Source organism: Pelodiscus sinensis, chromosome 2 (genome assembly GCF_052426305.1).
Source record: "Pelodiscus sinensis isolate ZL-2025 chromosome 2, ASM5242630v1, whole genome shotgun sequence".
NCBI classification, from domain to species: domain Eukaryota; kingdom Metazoa; phylum Chordata; order Testudines; family Trionychidae; genus Pelodiscus; species Pelodiscus sinensis.
In genome coordinates this window covers 222,753,947-222,771,056 of record NC_143053.1, presented here as the reverse complement: position 1 = coordinate 222,771,056, position 17,110 = coordinate 222,753,947, and the positions used below count along the sequence as shown (strand labels likewise).

The following is a 17,110-nucleotide window of genomic DNA, read 5'->3' as shown; positions in this document are numbered from 1 at the left end:
TCTGGCTGGAGAGTACAGGGGGCAGACGAGTCTGAACCTGCTGGAGTTGTAGCAGCCATTGAAAGGTGCTTCTCACCTGAGCCCAAGCTGCTACAATGAGAGAGGATTGGGGTAGTTGTGTCTCTCCATGATAGCATGCATACTGAAGCTCTCATCCCCATCCCCACTCCAGAGCAATGAGTTAAATGAAGCATGTGCATTATTAATTTTATTTTCCAAAAACATGCATTAATTAAGGGACTCGAGAACATGCCAGGTGTAAATCTTCTAGTAAGTTATAAAGCAAATGAAGTAAATAGAAAACCTCCCATTGATGACAGTATTGTAGGATTTCACTCATAAAGTTGAACAACATTCACTCACTATTGTTTTCTATGGAGCTGTATAGGTAGCAGTCACAAGCTCTGTTTAAACACTTGATATTTCACCCAAATAACAGTTTTATTTAATTCTAAAACCAATTAATACAGAGTTGGGTTTACATTTCTAAAACTTTAAAACTAAATACATTGCCTCCCTGTACATGTGTGTGGTACATGGAATTTTTTGCCAGGGTTAGCACCTATATTGTATGAAGTACTTGTGTTTCGCGTCTAATTTTTTAAAATTAGGGAGTGACCTTAAACAGGTGTATTCCCATAATATTTCCATATACATTTTATGATTTTTGTGTAAGTATATTTCCAGTAGCATGAGCCAGGATGCTCTTTCCTTTTCCTTATGAAGGAATAAAACAGAGCAAATTCCTGGAGCTGGGAACAGCTTGGCTTTGGCTCATATAGAAATTACATATTAAATATTCAATTAAAATTATTCTACCAGTGTGTTACACTACATCTTTCTGTACATAATTTCTTGCTGAATTAATATTTTAATGTGTTTTTAATTAATTAAAACAGTAATTGCAGACTGATGTAAATAAAATGCTTTGCTTTCTCACTCAAAGGAACCATGTATTGGAGGAGAAGGCATGATGGGAGCTGGATTGTCACATGATCAGCTAAAGCTGCTGCAGAGATTTGATCCATCCAGTGTGACTTCACATGGAATGGATATTAATTCCTTGCACGATTCTAGGGAAGAAGACCTGATCTTGCTGGCAAATAAAGACTGCATAGGATTTTTTATTGCAAAATTTATTAAATTGAACAGCAAATAGGCATTTAACAACACAATCTGGAAAAAACAGCTGTTTAAATTAAGAATGATCCACCTGTTAACTATTTCTTCTTGTGCATTGTTATCAAGTCAACAGGCTGATGACATGCTTTGGATTCAGTGAAATCTCCCAGCTGCTCCACTGGAATAGAGCCACAGATTGGAGCAAGAAAGTCATAGTTGCAGGAGCTGTTGATTCATTTTTTAAGTCTCTCTTTAGTTTTTGTATCCGTGGCAGATGGAAAAGTAAATGGATTCAGATTTCTGCTTGTTGACTTGATATGAATAGTATTGCAGGTTACAATTACTGTTTGTTCTCGTGTTTTCACTTGTTGATTTAATGTGTACAGCTCTGCAGAGGGACAGGTTTAGCTATGGGAATTTAAATTGTGTAAAATGCAAAACCCCCCAGATTAAATTAATTGAAAAAGATAGTCAAATTTTGCAAAGAATAATTTTTCTGGGGGGTTTACAAATAACTTCATCACTGAATAGGGACATAAAATAGTCACATCTCACAAAGAGCTCTTTTATAAGTTAATAACATCCCATATTCTCTGACACGTGCACACACACACTCTCTCTCTCTCTCTCTCTCCAACTAGGTTTTGTAACATGTCAAACTTGCCATATGTAAGTCTGGATCAGTTCAGAAACAGCAATACTGGATTGATTGACCTGTGATAGTTATAAAGTCTAATATCACTTGCAACATGAGGGCTGCAGTTTAATCATCTATGCATTTGGAATGGTGAAAATCTAAGCTTTTTCATGGCACAGAGCACCACATTCCTGTTGCTACCTCAATGATTATGTGATATCCAGTTGTAGAATTCAGAGAATCGTGGAAGTGTAGGGTTGGAATGGAACTCGGTCATCAAGCACAGGTCCCTGCACTGAGACAGGACCAATTAAACCTAGATCAGCGGTCACCAACCAGTAGATCAGTGACTATTAGTAGATCTTAGAGCCTCTGATGGGTGATCCTGACTGGTTTGCCCAAAAAGCTATCAAGTGCCAGCACTTGGGTTACCCCCCCCCCCCCCCCACTACTGTGCATCTATTGCTCTTTGCATTGGAGCTGCCCCCTTCTCCTAACATACACACACACTCGAGAGCCTCTTGCTTTCTGGGCAGGTCTGGGAAGGGAATGGAGGGGGAGCTGATGTCAGGGTGCCCCCTCTCGCACCCTGTATTCTATCACCACAGAACGGAGGGGGCACAGCAGGACTTGGGATGGAGTTTGCTGTCTGCTTTTGAGAGTGGTGCAGGGCTGGGGCAGAGGTGAGCCTGCCTTAGCCCCACTGCACCACCACCCAGGAGCCACCTGAGGTAAGCAGTGTCCAGGTTGAGGCAGCTCTTAACCCCTGCCCCAGTCATGAAGCCCCTTCTACACCCCAACGCCCTGCCGCAGACTCAGCTCACAGTCCCTTTCACACTCCAAATCCCATAGCCCAGGACCAGTGTGTGTTCCCCAGGCCTCTGTTCCAGCCTAGTGAAAGGGAGGGAAGATGAGGGAGGAAGGCAGAGGCAGGGCCTTGGACAAGAGGCAAGGGTATTGGGGTTTGAAGTAGATCCTGGATTGCACTTAAATACAAAGTGATCTTGTGCTTAAAAAGATTGGAGTTTACTGACCTACACCGTCCCTGACAGGTGTTTGACCAACCTGTTCTTAAATACTGTAACAGGCTTTCAAGCTGTTACAGAGTCATCAGTGGTTAACTACCTTTATCATTATTAGATAGTGAAAATGGTTTATCTAGTCTCATTATGTCTCCCATCTTCATGGAAGATACAAGAACAATTGGGCACCATTGTTACCTGTAAGCTGAGTGCTTGTGGGGCGGCTCAGGAGAAATTCAGATGCCACACCGTTCATTTGAAGGGTGCCCACAGTTTTGTGTTTCTGTTGGTGATGCACATTTGCACATGCCTTGGAAGCACACAATTTATTCCTCACATGGATGGAAAAGACTAGAAGGAACATCGTTGGATTCTGTTGTCTTTATAATAGCCTTTAACATACGTTAAGACAGTTACCAAGTCACCCCCCACCTCCCAGATTTCTTTTTCTTAAGCCTTATCAGGCTCTTGTTTTTTAAAATCTTTCCACACAGGTCAGGTTTGCTAAACCAGTGGGCCTCAAGCTTTTTAGTGTCATGCCCTTAACACCTCTGTCCCTCCCCGCTGGCGCTGTATCTATGACTTACAGCGGGTGCACAAGAATAGGAGGTGCTACATCTCGGAGTGGGGCCAGGAGGTTGAAGGTCAGGACTGGAGTCTCAGTGGCACAGCCATTGCTGAGTTTGGGGCAGTGTTGGGGACTGTCCTGTGCCCCTCTGATGTTCTTTTGTGTGCCCCACAGTTTGGGGACCATTGCACTAAGTTTTTTATTATGGGTGTACTTGTTTTGACGTTTCAGTTTATCCACCTCTTTCCTAAAGTAGTGACTGACTGTTACTTTGGTGTCTTACATACCTGTTAATGTGGGGATATTAACCTATTTGAAAATGTTGTTTCATATTCAGTTTGTGATTCATTCTAGCTCCCAGTTCTTTTTCCCTGCAGGAATACCACCAAGCCAGTTAGCCCTCTTTTTTTCATAGATTCATAGACTTTAAGGTCAGAAGGGACCATTATGATCATCTAGTCTCACCCCCTGCACAGTGCAGGCCACAGAATCTCACCCACCCCTCTTAGAATAATCCTCTCACCTATGTCTCAGATATTGAAGCCTTCAAATACTTTGAAGGCCCCAAGATGCAGAGAATCCTCCAGCTGTGATCTATGCCCCATGCTACAGAGGAAGGCGAAAAACCTCCACGGTCTCTGCCAATCTACCCTGGAGGAAAATTCCTTCCTGACCCCAAATATGGCAATCAGCTAAACCCTGAGCATGTGGGCAAGACTCACCAGCCAGACACCCAGAAAGCTCTCCATAGTAACTCTTATCATCCCTCCATTGACCTATTTCCCACTGATAATGAATGGTCAATTAGTTACCAAGATCATGTTCTCAAACCATACCCTTATCATAGAATTAGAAGAGACATCAGAAGGTCATCAAGTCCAGCCCACTGCTCTATGCAGGACCAATCCCATCTAAATCAACCCGGCCAGGGCTTTGTCAAGCCGGGACTTGAACACCTCTAGGGATGGAGACTCCACTACTTCCCTAGGTAACCCATTCTAGTACTTCACTACCCTCCTAGTGAAATAGTTTTTCCTAATATCCAACCTGGACCTCTCCCACCATAACTTGAGACCATTGCTCCTTGTTCTGCCATCTGTCGCTACTGAGAACAGCCTCTCTCCATCCTCTTTGGAACCTCCCTTCAGGAAGTTGAAGGCTGCTATCATATCCCCCCTCTTTGCTTCTCCAGACTAAACAGACCCAACTCCCTCAGCCTCTCCTCATAGGTCATATGCTCCAGCCCCCTAATCATTTTGGTTGCCCTCCGCTGGACCCTCTCCAATGCATCCACATCCTTTTTGTAGTGGGGGGCCCAGAACTGGACACAATACTCCAGATGTGGCCTCACCAATGCTGAATAAAGGGGAATAATGACATCTCTGGATCTGCTGGCAATGCTTCTCTTAATGCAGCCTAATATGCCATTAGCCTTCTTGGCTACAAGGGCACACTGTTGACTCATATCCAGCTTCTCATCCACTGTAACCCCCAGGTCCTTTTCTGCAGAACTACTACTCAACTGGTTGGTTCCCAGCTTGTAACTATGCTTGGGATTCTTCTGTCCCAAGTGCAGGACTCTACACTTGTCCTTGTTGAACCTCATCAGATTTCTTGTGGCCCAATCCTCCAATTTGTCTAAGTCACTCTGGACCCTATCTCTGGCCTTGAGCATATCTACCTCTCCCCCTCAGCTTAGTGTCATCTGCAAACTTAGTGAGGGTGCAATCCATCTCCTCATCCAGGTCATTAATAAACAAAACCGGTCCTAGAACTGAACCTTGGGGCACGCCACTAGAAACCTACCGCCACCCTGACATCGAGCCTCAACCTGGCAGCCCCCCAGCTGCTCTACCCCAGGTGTCCCCAAGTTAGCTGCTGCTGAAACTGATCGCGGCTGATTCCAGGAAGCCTGGGGCAAAGCAGCTCTGCCTTGGGCTTCCTGTAGTCAGCCGCTGGTCAGTTTCAGCAGTGGCTGAATCGGGGACACATGGGGTACAATATGTACCAGTTCTGACTTACATACAAATTCAACTTAAGAACAAACCTACAGTCCCTATCTTGTACGTAACCCGGCGACTGCCTGTACTTTGATTTCTGACCAGTTCTCCAAGGTAATTTTGAATTTTACCCCTGACATACTTGCAACCTCTTCCTAGCTTGCTGTCATAGTGTAGGCTTCACTCAGTTGTTAATGACATCATAGTAACATGCTGCTTCCTTTCCTCCATCTCCATTGGAACACTGTGGGGGTTAATGTAACCCTACCTGCTAGAGACAGAATGAGCGCTTAGTGCTATCTGCAAAACTGTTAACTGCTAGCTGATCAGGAGCTATCAGATCTGAATTGAGAAGGGAATTAAAAAAAGATGGCAATGAGAACTGGTTATCTTTAATAAATTTACAAAAACGTGTACTGCTCCTGAGTGCCTATAGCTATTTGGGGTACTTACACAGTTCACTCAGGCTATGTCTACACGGCAGGCTACTTGCACAAGAATGGTCGTTCTTGCGCAAAAACTTAGAGCGTCTACACTGCACGTGCATTCTTCCGCAAGTAAATTTACAGTACAGTATCGGAAAACAGGGCTTCTTGCATGAGAGCTCTGACGCTCCATATCAAGGAGAAGCCTCCTTGCGCAAGAAGGCAGTGTGGACAGGCAGCCAAGAGTTTTTGTGCAAGAACTGGCCTCCTAGGAAAACACCCAAGTGGCCGCTTGGACACTCAGTAGCTGCACTCATAGCTCCTTACTTCCTGGTTGCCAGACCTCTCCTCCCCCCCGCCTTAAAGCCACATGCAGGCTGCAGATGCTATGTGGTAGCAGCAGCACAGCCAGCAGCTCCACCATGCAGCTCTGCCCTGCTGCACCCAGGAGCCCAGATGCCTGCTCCATAGGCACCCTGAGAGCCTCCCAGAAAGCCACCCCAGGGCTCCCAGCAGGCCCAGAGGGGCACCAAGTGACGTTCCCCTTGCTGGGCCCAGGCTGAGGTAGAGGCCCTGTTGGACCTGTGGGCAGAGGAGGAAGCCCTCCATGACCCCCATGCCCATCGCTGCAATGCTGACATTTTCAGCCCCATAGCCCAAGCACTCTTCGACCAGGGACATCCAGCCCGGACCCTTGAACAGGTCTGGGCCAAGGTCAAGGGGCTGTGCCTGGGCTATATCCGGGCCGGTGAGGTGGCATGAGCTGACATCTGCCCGCACTACGAGGGCCTCCACGCCCTCCTTGGTGAGACAGCAGTCCCAGGACCTTCATGGACAGTGGACACCTGCCTGTGTCCCCCGGTGACCAGGCCACTTGATGTGGAGGAGGAGGGTGACCTGTCCACCAGGTCCGAGGATGAGCGTAACGACCGCAACAGCACTGTCACCCAGCATCTGGAGCCAGTGCTTAGCAGCCAGGATGTCTCCCAGGTGTCATCTGCAAGGGTGCTTCTCACTTACAAGGGTGGGGGGAAGCATGTACCCAGGGAGAGGGGACGGGAGCGTCACTCAAGCAGTTCGAGCTGCATGCCATGCAGCAGTACGCAACACATGCAACCTTGTGCAGCCTGTGTGGCGTGTTGACGCGGCAGGCAGCTCCAGGGCATGCCTGGGACCCTGCTGCTCACACACGTCCTGCCCGGCGGTAGGGAGAGGGAGGGGGAGGGAGAATGGTTGGAAGCAGCCAAGGCCCAAGAGCTCAGGCCAGAGCCTACACCTCCCAAAGGGTGCTGCACACAGACAGCATGTAGGCATGCCTGGCCATGCGACACAGCAGCTGCTCCTGGGAAAATTGCAGCGAGCCAGAGAGCGTGGCCCCCACGGAACTCCTCAGCTGCTCCTGGCCCCTAGGCAGTCCCCAAAGGAAGCCCCTTACTGCGGCCACACACTTCCCTGGGTTATTTTCCAAGTGTTGGGGGGATGGGGAGCTGGGAAGCGGCCAGCCTGGGCCTCTGGCCACTTGAGTTTTGCATCAAGGACGGTACACGCCCCAGTAGTCCTGGCTCCGTCTCTGAGGACATCAATTGACAGTAGTCAGAGAACTCAGACCTCCTCTGCCACACTTGCTCCCATGCAATGTGGGGATGTGCACGCAAACATACAGCATCAATGGTGTGTTGCTCACAGACCGTGACAAGAGGCGAAGCCATGTGCTCTACTTTGGGGAGGCAGTGTACACAGTGCAACGCAGACACACACAAGAACATAAGAATGGCCGTACTGGGTCAGACCAACGGTCCATCTAGCCCAGTAGCCTGTCTGCCAACAGATGCCAGTGCCAGGTGCTTTAGAAGGGGTGGAACAAAGACAATGATCAAGTGATTTGTCTCCTGCCATCCAGCCTTTGACAAAAAGAGGCCAGGGACACCATTCTTTACCCCCTAGCTAATAGCCTGTTATGGACTTCACCTCCATAAATGTATCGAACTCTTTCTTTAACTCTGTTATAGTCCTAGTCTTCACAGCCTCCCCTGGCAAGGAGTTCCATAGGTTGACACACCACATGCCATGTGGCCAAGACACAGCCAAGGGGTCTTCATTCACAGTGATGTTCCCCAAGGGTTACAATCCATGGAGGATCACTTTACTCCAGAGAGTCCTTTATGGGAACTTACCACCCTGACATTGCACATCGGTCATGCCGTACACTACAGCATGGCCTTGCCGCATCCTCCTGCCATGCCTATGCCTGTCCCTCCTTCTGCTGTTGCCATGCAACCACCTGCTGCAGCCTGTCTTGCCCACATCCCTGTGCTGCCTGTCCCAACATGGCCTGAAGGATGCCAAAGCCCCCGCACCCGTGGAGGCACTGGCAGGAGCCATCCCTCCCAGCAATAGCTCCCCCTCCCAATTCAGAGCCTCTTCCCCCTCCCACTGCCCACCCTTCTTCCTTAGTGTAAATAAAAATAAGTTTCCTCTTGATTGAACAAAAATCCGGTTTTGTTTATTGGAGGGTGGGAGGAAGGGAAGGGTTGGGGTTGGGAGGGCGATGTAGATGGGAGACAGAAGTGACCCTACTGTGGGGCCTAGGAGACTATGTCCTTCAGGGCCTCCATCATGGTGCACCTGGTGGATGGTGGCTGTGCAGGGCTGCTCAAATGCCCGGCCCCAGCTGCCATCCACACCAGGAGGAAGGCCTCCCCCTTCTGCTCCAGTATGTTGTGGAGCACACATGCTGCCACAACCTCAGAAATGTTCTGCTCACCCATCTCGAGACAGGTGAGCAGACAACGGAAGTGTGCCTTCAGCCAGCCAAAGGCGCACTCAATCTGGTTGCGGGCCCGGTTCAGGTGCTGATTGAAACGTTCCCGTCCAGCGTCTGTTCAGTGTGTGACTGCATCAACCAGGGCATGAGGTGGTAGGCCACATCCCCCACAATGCAGAGAGGCATGTGGACGTTCCCAACTGTAAGTTTCCACTGGGGGGAAGAAAGTGCCCGCCTCCATCCTGCGATACAGGTTGGAGTTATGGACGATGCGGGCATCATGTGCCCTGCTGGACCACCCCACATAAATGTCTGTGAAGCAGATACAGTGCTCCACGAGGGCCTGGAGCACCACGGAGAAGTACCCCTTTGAAATGAGACGCTTGATGTTCCGGAGCACAGATGGGGATGTGGGTCACATCCATGGCTCCCCCGTAGTTGGGGAACCCCAGGGCAGTAAAGCCAGCCACCATAGCATCCACGTCCCACAGGCGGATGACCCTTTGGAGCAGGATGTCATTGATGGCACGGACAACCTGCAGAAGGGCACAGAGAAACACAGGGAATGCACTGAGTGAGGCAGGGTAGGTGCATGAGCACTTGAGGGCTGCCTGTCCCCCTGTGATTCCATCTGCCCCCAAACACACCAGGGTCCTCTTGCCCCAGAGTCCCCACCATACCAGCAGTCCTGTGTAAGGGAGGGATGGCACAAGCCCTGGGTGATGGGGCTTCCCCCACCTTTCCCCCCAGCCTGGAGTCTTCCCTTCTCCCGGGCAGGGAGTGCAGTACCCCCCCCCCCCCCCAAGACTTACCTGCATCAACACAGCACTAACTGTGGACCTGCCCACCCTGAACTGGTGTGCCACCGAGCGGTAGATGTCTGCATTGGCCAGCTTCCATAGGGCGATGGCGATCCTCTTGTTCACGGGGGTGTCGGGCCGCAGCTGCGTGGTATGTCTCAGGAGCGCGGGGGGGCCAAGCACACAGCTCCAGGAACGTCTGCTTTCACATCCTGAAGTTCCAGCACCATTGCTGGTCGTCCCATTGCTCCAGGACCAGCCAGTCCCACCAGTCGGTACTGGTGTCCAGTTTCCACTATCACCTCTCCATAGTCGGGTGGGGATGCCACCGCATCTGGGGTGAGGGAGTCTAGAGCGAGCTCAGTGTTGAGCTCCTGCAGGAGTAGTGCGGCAGCATGGAGCAGCATCTGCATGCACTCCAAAATGGCTGTGTGAGGCCAGAGCAGGCACAGGGCCACCCCTGGCTCCATGGCAAAGCAAGGAGAAGGCAAAAGGCACTAGGGTACAAAGCTGTGGTGACCAAATAGGCTGAGGGCAACCACAACTAGCACTGCTACAGCTTTCAGTCCCTACAGGAGGTCCCAAAGCAGGAGAGACACGGCTGTCCAGGGAGATCCCTTTACGCACGCGTCTCAAAGGAGCTCCAGCCCCCTCCCCCCCCCAGAAAATCCTGGTGCCCTTTTGCCTTCGCCAAAGTAGTTCTGGGGGGAAGTCTTTGCATAAGAGCAGCCTGCCAGTGTGGATGCGCTCTTGCGCAAAAGCGCATGGCTTGTGCAATGTGCTCTCGCTAATGTGGATGCACTCTTGTGCAAGACGTTTTGCACAAGAGTGCTTGCGCAAAATGGTTCTTGCACAAGAAGCCTGCAGTGTAGACGTAACCCCAGTGTTAAGGCTTATTAGTGTCAGTCCCCTTTATTATGGGAGCCTCTGACTTTTACTGGGAGGCTCCTTTGAGGGGCTGTTGGTGATTGTCCCTGGAGGCGGGGGAGAGCCTAGTTGTGCCTGTGGCTGAGAAGAACTACATAACCCTGCATAAAAGGTAATTATGGCTCCTTGGCAAAGTGCTGCCTGGGCTAGAGCACAGAAGACAAACTGACTCTGGGTCCAAAGAGAGCCAGAGTGATCTGCCCAGGGAACCAGCGCTGCTGGCATTTGGTAGCGCCTGCTCCATTGGCAGAGGAATTTTTCGGCTGGCTGCCTGCCTGGACTGACATACAACATGCACAGTGCTGTCGCCAGTTGAGCTACAGACCTTCACGCGTGCCCACTCAAGCAAGTGACTTCAGAGGAGGGGGCACTCTGGGGTGTGATAAATGGTGACAGTGTAAATACCAGCTAGCTAGGTTTCCTTTCTTTGTGTACTTTAATTGAGTTTATTCACATTTAGTCTGTTAAACCCTGTTTCGTTAAGTTGTTAAGAAAAGGTGTGTTAATTCTAATGTAATCTATTAGATGTCTTTTATAATTGTTTTGGTCTGTTTTGGCGGTAGATCCAGATTACTGGAATAATTTTAGTCCTGGAGACTCCCAAGGCATACCATTAAGTGTGTACAGGGGCAGTCAGGTGGAAGCAGCACCATTGTATAGTCCTTTAGGGGCAAGGGACTGCAGCAAGGAGGTGGATAGGGAATCCTCAACTATACAACATCACCACTGGGGTACTCAGGATCTCCTTTTATGTGAGTGTGGCCTGCTCCTGATTAGCTCAGAGAGGAAAGGAGGGGGGGGGGGGGCTACATTAGTTTATCCAGTCCTTTATTTCCTATACAAGGAATATTGTTGAATTGGCAATTTGTAGGAATGAAAAAGATGGATGCAATTCAAACAGCTTAAATTCATGGATTGGTGGGGAGATTTTTTTTCCTTCTTTGTGAGCAACAACTGTTTAAAATGATTGCTTACAAAATATGTCAGTAACTATATTTGGTTCATGTGATTGGCATGAATAGTATTTTCTTCTGAAAAGGAAGATAACTTTGAGTTCACTTCAATCTGTATCCTGTCCAAGATGCTACTGCTTTATTTGCAATTAAAGCAACCTCTTCCACAAGTTAAATCATTTTGTTACTAAAATGTCACTGTGGTTTGTTCTGAAATTTAGGGTTTTGCTTCTCGCAAAGGTTGATTATACGGACACATGTACATTGAGATGAGTAGGGAACTTCTTATCTGCTGCTTTCAATTTGCATTCAGAGTAGGCCTTGTGCTGAAAACAGTGAATTTGGAAAAGGAAGCAGAATTGAATTGTGTCAGGCCCATTGTGCCCTTTCCTACAACGATTTAAAAAAAATTCGCTCTACTAAAATAGAGAACAGGCTGTGCAGGAACTAATACAAAGAGCTCTCAGGAAGAAACAAGCCTCGTTTCTCTTTTATAACTAAATTATAAACAACCCCAGCTTCAGTTGTTTCTACTGCAACCTCGCAATGTAATGCCAAGGCCCAAATTGCTTTATAGCTCATATCCATTTGCAAGCTGCTTCTGACCCAAAGGGATTACTGAAGATTGTAGGCTGTTTTCCCTTCTGCTTTGAACTACAGAAATGTACCGTCAACATTGAACTTGTGATCCCAACATTTAGTTAAGTATCAGAGGAGTAGCCGTGTTAGTCTGAATCTGCAAAAGCGACGAGGAGTCCTGTGGCACCTTATAGACTAACTGAAGTGTAGGAGCATAAGCTTTCGTGGACAAAGACCCACTTCGTCTGAGTGGGTCTTTGCCCACGAAAGCTTATGCTCCTACACTTCAGTTAGTCTATAAGGTGCCACAGGACTCCTCGTCGCTTTTGCAACATTTAGTTGTTCACCTGGACTTACTATGGGCACAGGATTATTCCTTTTATAGTGTCTTTGTCTTTTATATGAGAAAACTAATCTATCCAAAAGGGATGTGGCTACCCTAACTTTTATACTATATGAGGATATGGGATGGATGACTCAAACTGTACCTTTTTTCTTAACTTTGCTACATGAAAGTTGTATTAAAAGAAACTCTGATTTAAAAAAAATCGATTAAATAGTCTGAATAATCAAATAACAAAATTGTAATTTAGTAATTGTTTAAAAAAATGTTTGGCTGGAATACTTACTAAAAAGTAAATGGTTGCATGATTCTGGTTAAATTTTTGTCATAAAAATCAGAGCTGAGTTTAGAAATACAGTAGTGTTATTTCAATGTGATTGCAAAAAGGGACACAGTCTCAAAATCATATTTCAATACTTGTTTTTTCTTCCTAGTCTTTATTTCTCAATCCATCTATATTTGTCTGTCTCGAGCAGGGATGGGTAATAATTTTAGCAGAGGAGACAATTTACACATTTTTGAAGTGGCCCCAGGCCACCCAAGAGCCTGGGGCAGAAGGGGTGGGTTCAGGACATTTCTGTCCTCCCCTGCTCACAGACTCTGATTGGAATGGGGTGGGGGAGTGCACGAAGGGACCCGCCAGCTGTTCTGAACAGCTGGCAGTTCCTTCTACACCCCTGTGTCCCTGGTGGCAGGAGGAGTTTTTGAACGCTCCCACCTCCCGCAGGCCAATCAGGGCCTGGGAGTGGGGGGACGCAAAAAGTCTCTCACTCCCTGCCCCCACACTGCAATGGGCGTGTGGCACTTGAGTGAACTGCCAGTTGGCAGTTCAGTGCCAATCAGTGCATGGGGCTGGGAGAGCATGCAAAGTCTCCTTCCCAACCAGGGATGGGCAACACTTAGAGTGAACTGCCAACTTAGTGTTGCCCATCCCCGGTTGGGAAGGAGACTTTGCATGCTCTTCCAGCCCCATGCACTGATTGGCTCGGGGAAGTGACAGGGCATCCACTGTCACTATGTGTTGTGCTGGATCTGGCCTGCAGAGGCTCTCTTGCCCACCCGTGCTCTAGAGAATGTAAATTTATATAAAGTACTTCCACTTAATTACTCTTTGTATGGTGATAGACTGGCTACAGTAGGTTTCACTCTCTAATGATTGTGCACTACCTAGTGCAAAATATTAAAATCCCAAATGAAGATGTTCAACATTGAATGAGAGGATACTTGCTACAAAATCTAAATCCTGTGTTTATCTGACCATATCCTATTAAAAACTACAACAAAAGCAGTTTAACCTGTTTGTAGAAATGGTCATAGAGATTAGCAGTGGCCTGGGCGGAAGGAACCTTACAACAGTGCCAACTCTAGATATTCATCTTCATCAACGTAAAGGTATTTATAATATCATGGAGGCTGATGTAATTTGTTAAATCGTAGGACCATGTGCTAATATAAGCAAAGAGTTCTTAATGAGAAAAGAGGCTAACCATTGTGAGAAATGGCCTTTTTTAAAAAAAGCAGAATAATATCTCTTTATTTCTAAGTACAGTACCCATTTTGTTTTGTTGTTTAACATTAAACGTTTTATATTCTGTAGAACAACAGTTAGAGAATGACAACTTTTCTAATCTTCATCATACAATTTAGTACCAGATTCAGTTACATACTGTTATAATTTGTTGAAAGGCTTATTTGCAGGGGTGGCCATATTGACAAAATATGTATTAGTTAAAGAAATGAAGCTTTGATCTGATATTACACCCTGTGTAACTCATTGGCATTTATTTTATTTTATTTAATTTATTTATTTATTTATGCTGCCTAGGGACACCATTAGAAAATGTTGAACTATAGAAAGAATGGTGACCTTACATGCCAATGTAATCCAGTTCTTATATAAAAACTGGAATGTAATTTAAGAGACATTAAGGGAATTTCACTCTGAGAATCAAAGCAATATTAATATTAAAAATATTCACAGGAAAATGGCACATGCATATTACATCTGCCTAATAGTGAGGGAATGAAACATTTTGTAAAAGATGTGAGATACAGACAGAATGTGTAATAGAACAGGTCATGCTGGTGGGGGAGTGGAAATATATGTGAAAGAAAGCATAGAATCAAATGAAGTTAGAATGTATATGAATCAAACTGTTCAATAAAATCTTTATGTATAGTAATTCCATGCACTAATAATATGAATATAGAAGCAGGGATATATTGCCAATCACCTGACCAGGACAGTGATAGTGACTGTGAAATGCTAAGGGAGATTAGACAAGCTACAAAAAAATAAAAAATGCAATGGAAGATTTCAGCTATCCCCATATTGACTGGGCACACCATCTCCAGGTGAGATAAAATTTTCTTGATACCTTAAATGACTACTTCTTGAACCACCAGATTCTGGAACCCACAAAAGGAGAGGCAATTCTTGATTTAAAAAGTGGAAGATAAATCATGGTGAGGAAAGCAGAAAGGAGCATAAACTCTGTCAAATGAATGTAAAAATATAATTAGAAAGGCCAAAAAGAAATTTGAAGAACAACTAGCCAGAAATTCAAAAGATAATAGTCACTTTTTTTAAGTATATCAAAAGCAGAAATCTGCTAAACAACGAGTGGGTCCACTGGATGATCAAGATGCTACAGGACAATAAGCTCATTGCAGAGAAAGTAAATATATTCTTTGCATTGGTCTGCACAGCTGAGGATGTTAGGGAGATTCCCGAACCCGAGCCATTCTTTTTAGGTTACAAATCTAAGGACTTATCCCAGACTGAGGTGTCATTAGAAGAGGTTCTGGAACAAATTGTTGAACTAAATAGTAACAAGTCACCAGGTCCAGATGGCATTCACCCAAAAGTTCTGAAGGAATTCAAATATGAAGTTGCAGAACTTCTAACTAGTTTGTAACCTAGCCTTTAAATCTGCTTCTGTACCAAATGACTAGATGATAGCTAATGTGACACTAATTTTCAAAAAGGGCTCTACAGCATGGCTACTCAACTTTGAAAGCCCCAGGGGCCACAATGATATTCTTAGCAAGTGCTGAGGGCCTCAACTTAAGTGTGATTGCATATACATACAAATATATATGCAAATAGTTTCTTTCACACTTATGGGCATGAATACAAAGATTAAGGCAAGACTGCAGAACAGCAGGTCCAATTTAAGTCAGTTCCGCTGATATTAATAAAATGCAACATTTACCTGATTTCCACACATATGACAGCACTTTTAATGAGCAATGGGAGTCCAGGAATTTAACTACTAAAACCGCATATCAACAAAAGACCATTATATTGACTCGCCATTGTGGAGTGTGTTCCTGGTGGAGGCTATGTTCAAAGGATCCCACCCATGGGTCGCGTGTTGAGTCCTGTGTAAACCCAAACCACACTGTGGGCTGCAAACAAATAGGCTGTGGGCCGTGGGCCATGTGTTGAGTAGCCCTGCTCTACAGGTTATCCTGGCAATTGCAGATTGGTAAGTCTAGCTTCAGTAACGGGGAAATGTGTTGAAACTATAGTAAAGAACAGAATTGTCAAACACAGATGAACATAATTCATTGAGGAAAGGTCTACATGGTTTCTGTAAAGGGAAATCATGCTTCACTAATCATTTTTTTTTTGGGGGGGGAGGGAGTCAACAAGCATGTGGGAAAGAAAAGCCAGTGGTTATAGAGTATTTAGATTTCCGGAAAGCCTTTGACAAGGTCCCTCACCAAAGGCTCTTAAGCAAAGTAAGCTGTCATGGGATAAGAGGAATGGTCCTGTCTTGGATTGATAACTTGTTATAGGATAGGAAATAAAGGGTAGGAATAGTTAGCTCTCAGAATGGAGAGAGGGTAACTAGTGGTGTCCCACAGAGGTCTGTACTGAGACCAATCCTATTCAACATATTCATAAATGATCTGGAGAATGGGGTAAACAATGAGGTGGCAAACCTTGCAGATGATACTAAACTGCTCAAGAGAGTTAAGACCAAAGCAGACTGAAGAGCTTCAAATAGCTCTCACATAACTAAGTGATTGGGCAACTATGAATTTTAATGTTGATAAATAGATCTGGATTGTACACACACAAAATAGTAGTGACTAAAATAGCTTTTACTGCTCGAGAGACAGAGAGATCCTTGAGTTATTGTGGATAGTTTTTTGAAAATAGCCACTCAATGTGCAGTAGCAATAAAAATTTAAAAAACACACCAATGTTGGGAATAATAAAAAAAGGGATAGAGAATAAAACAGAAAGTATTTTACTGCCTCTACATAAATCCATGGTATGCCTTGAATGTCGGTCTTGAATTCTGCATGAAAATTGGTTGCCTCATCTCAAAAAAGACATCTTGACATTGGAAAAAGTTCAAAAAAGGGCAACAAAAATGATTGGGGGTAAAGAATGATGACCATATTAGAAGATGTTAATAAAACTGGGACTTTTCAACTTAGAAAAGAGAAGACTACAGGGGAGAAAGGATAAAATCATTCCAGTGTAGAGAAAATAGATGAGAAAAAATTACTTGCTCCCATAACTAGAGGTCACCAAATGAAATAAATAGGTAGCAGATTTAAAACAAAAGGAGGTATTTATTCACACAATGCACAGTCAACCTGTGGAACTCCTTGCCAGAGGATGTTGTGAAGACCAGGACTTACCAGGGTTCAAAAAAGAGGTTAATTCATGGAGGTTAGGTCTATCAATTTCTATTAGCCAGGATGGGTAGGAATGGTGGCTGTAGCTACCATTTGTCTGAAGCTGGGAATGGATGACAGAGGGGAGATTATTTGATAATTACCTCTTCTGTTCATTCCCTTTGGGGCACCTGGCATTGGTGACTGTCATAAGGGATGATCAGTGTTCCCTCTAAGCTACCTGGCAGCACAGCTTCACAGGTGATTTATCAGCTCTGCCCAATCAGTGAACTCCCTGCACAGAGCCCTGAGTCTCTGACTGGGTGGGGCTA

General features: G+C 45.9%; 1 protein-coding gene across 2 annotated transcripts in view; it reads left to right on the top strand.

The window, feature by feature from the left end:
* NSUN6 (NOP2/Sun RNA methyltransferase 6) overlaps nt 1-5,763 on the top strand; it is a 51,104-nt gene extending 45,341 nt beyond the window's left edge. For both annotated transcript variants that reach the window (XM_075922481.2, XM_075922479.2), the window contains exon 12: nt 947-5,763. In XM_075922481.2, the coding sequence (XP_075778596.1) occupies nt 947-1,159 (213 nt within the window). In that variant the 3' untranslated portion in view covers nt 1,160-5,763. The remainder of the gene's footprint in view (nt 1-946) is intronic.
* The last annotated feature ends 11,347 nt before the right edge of the window (nt 5,764-17,110 follow it).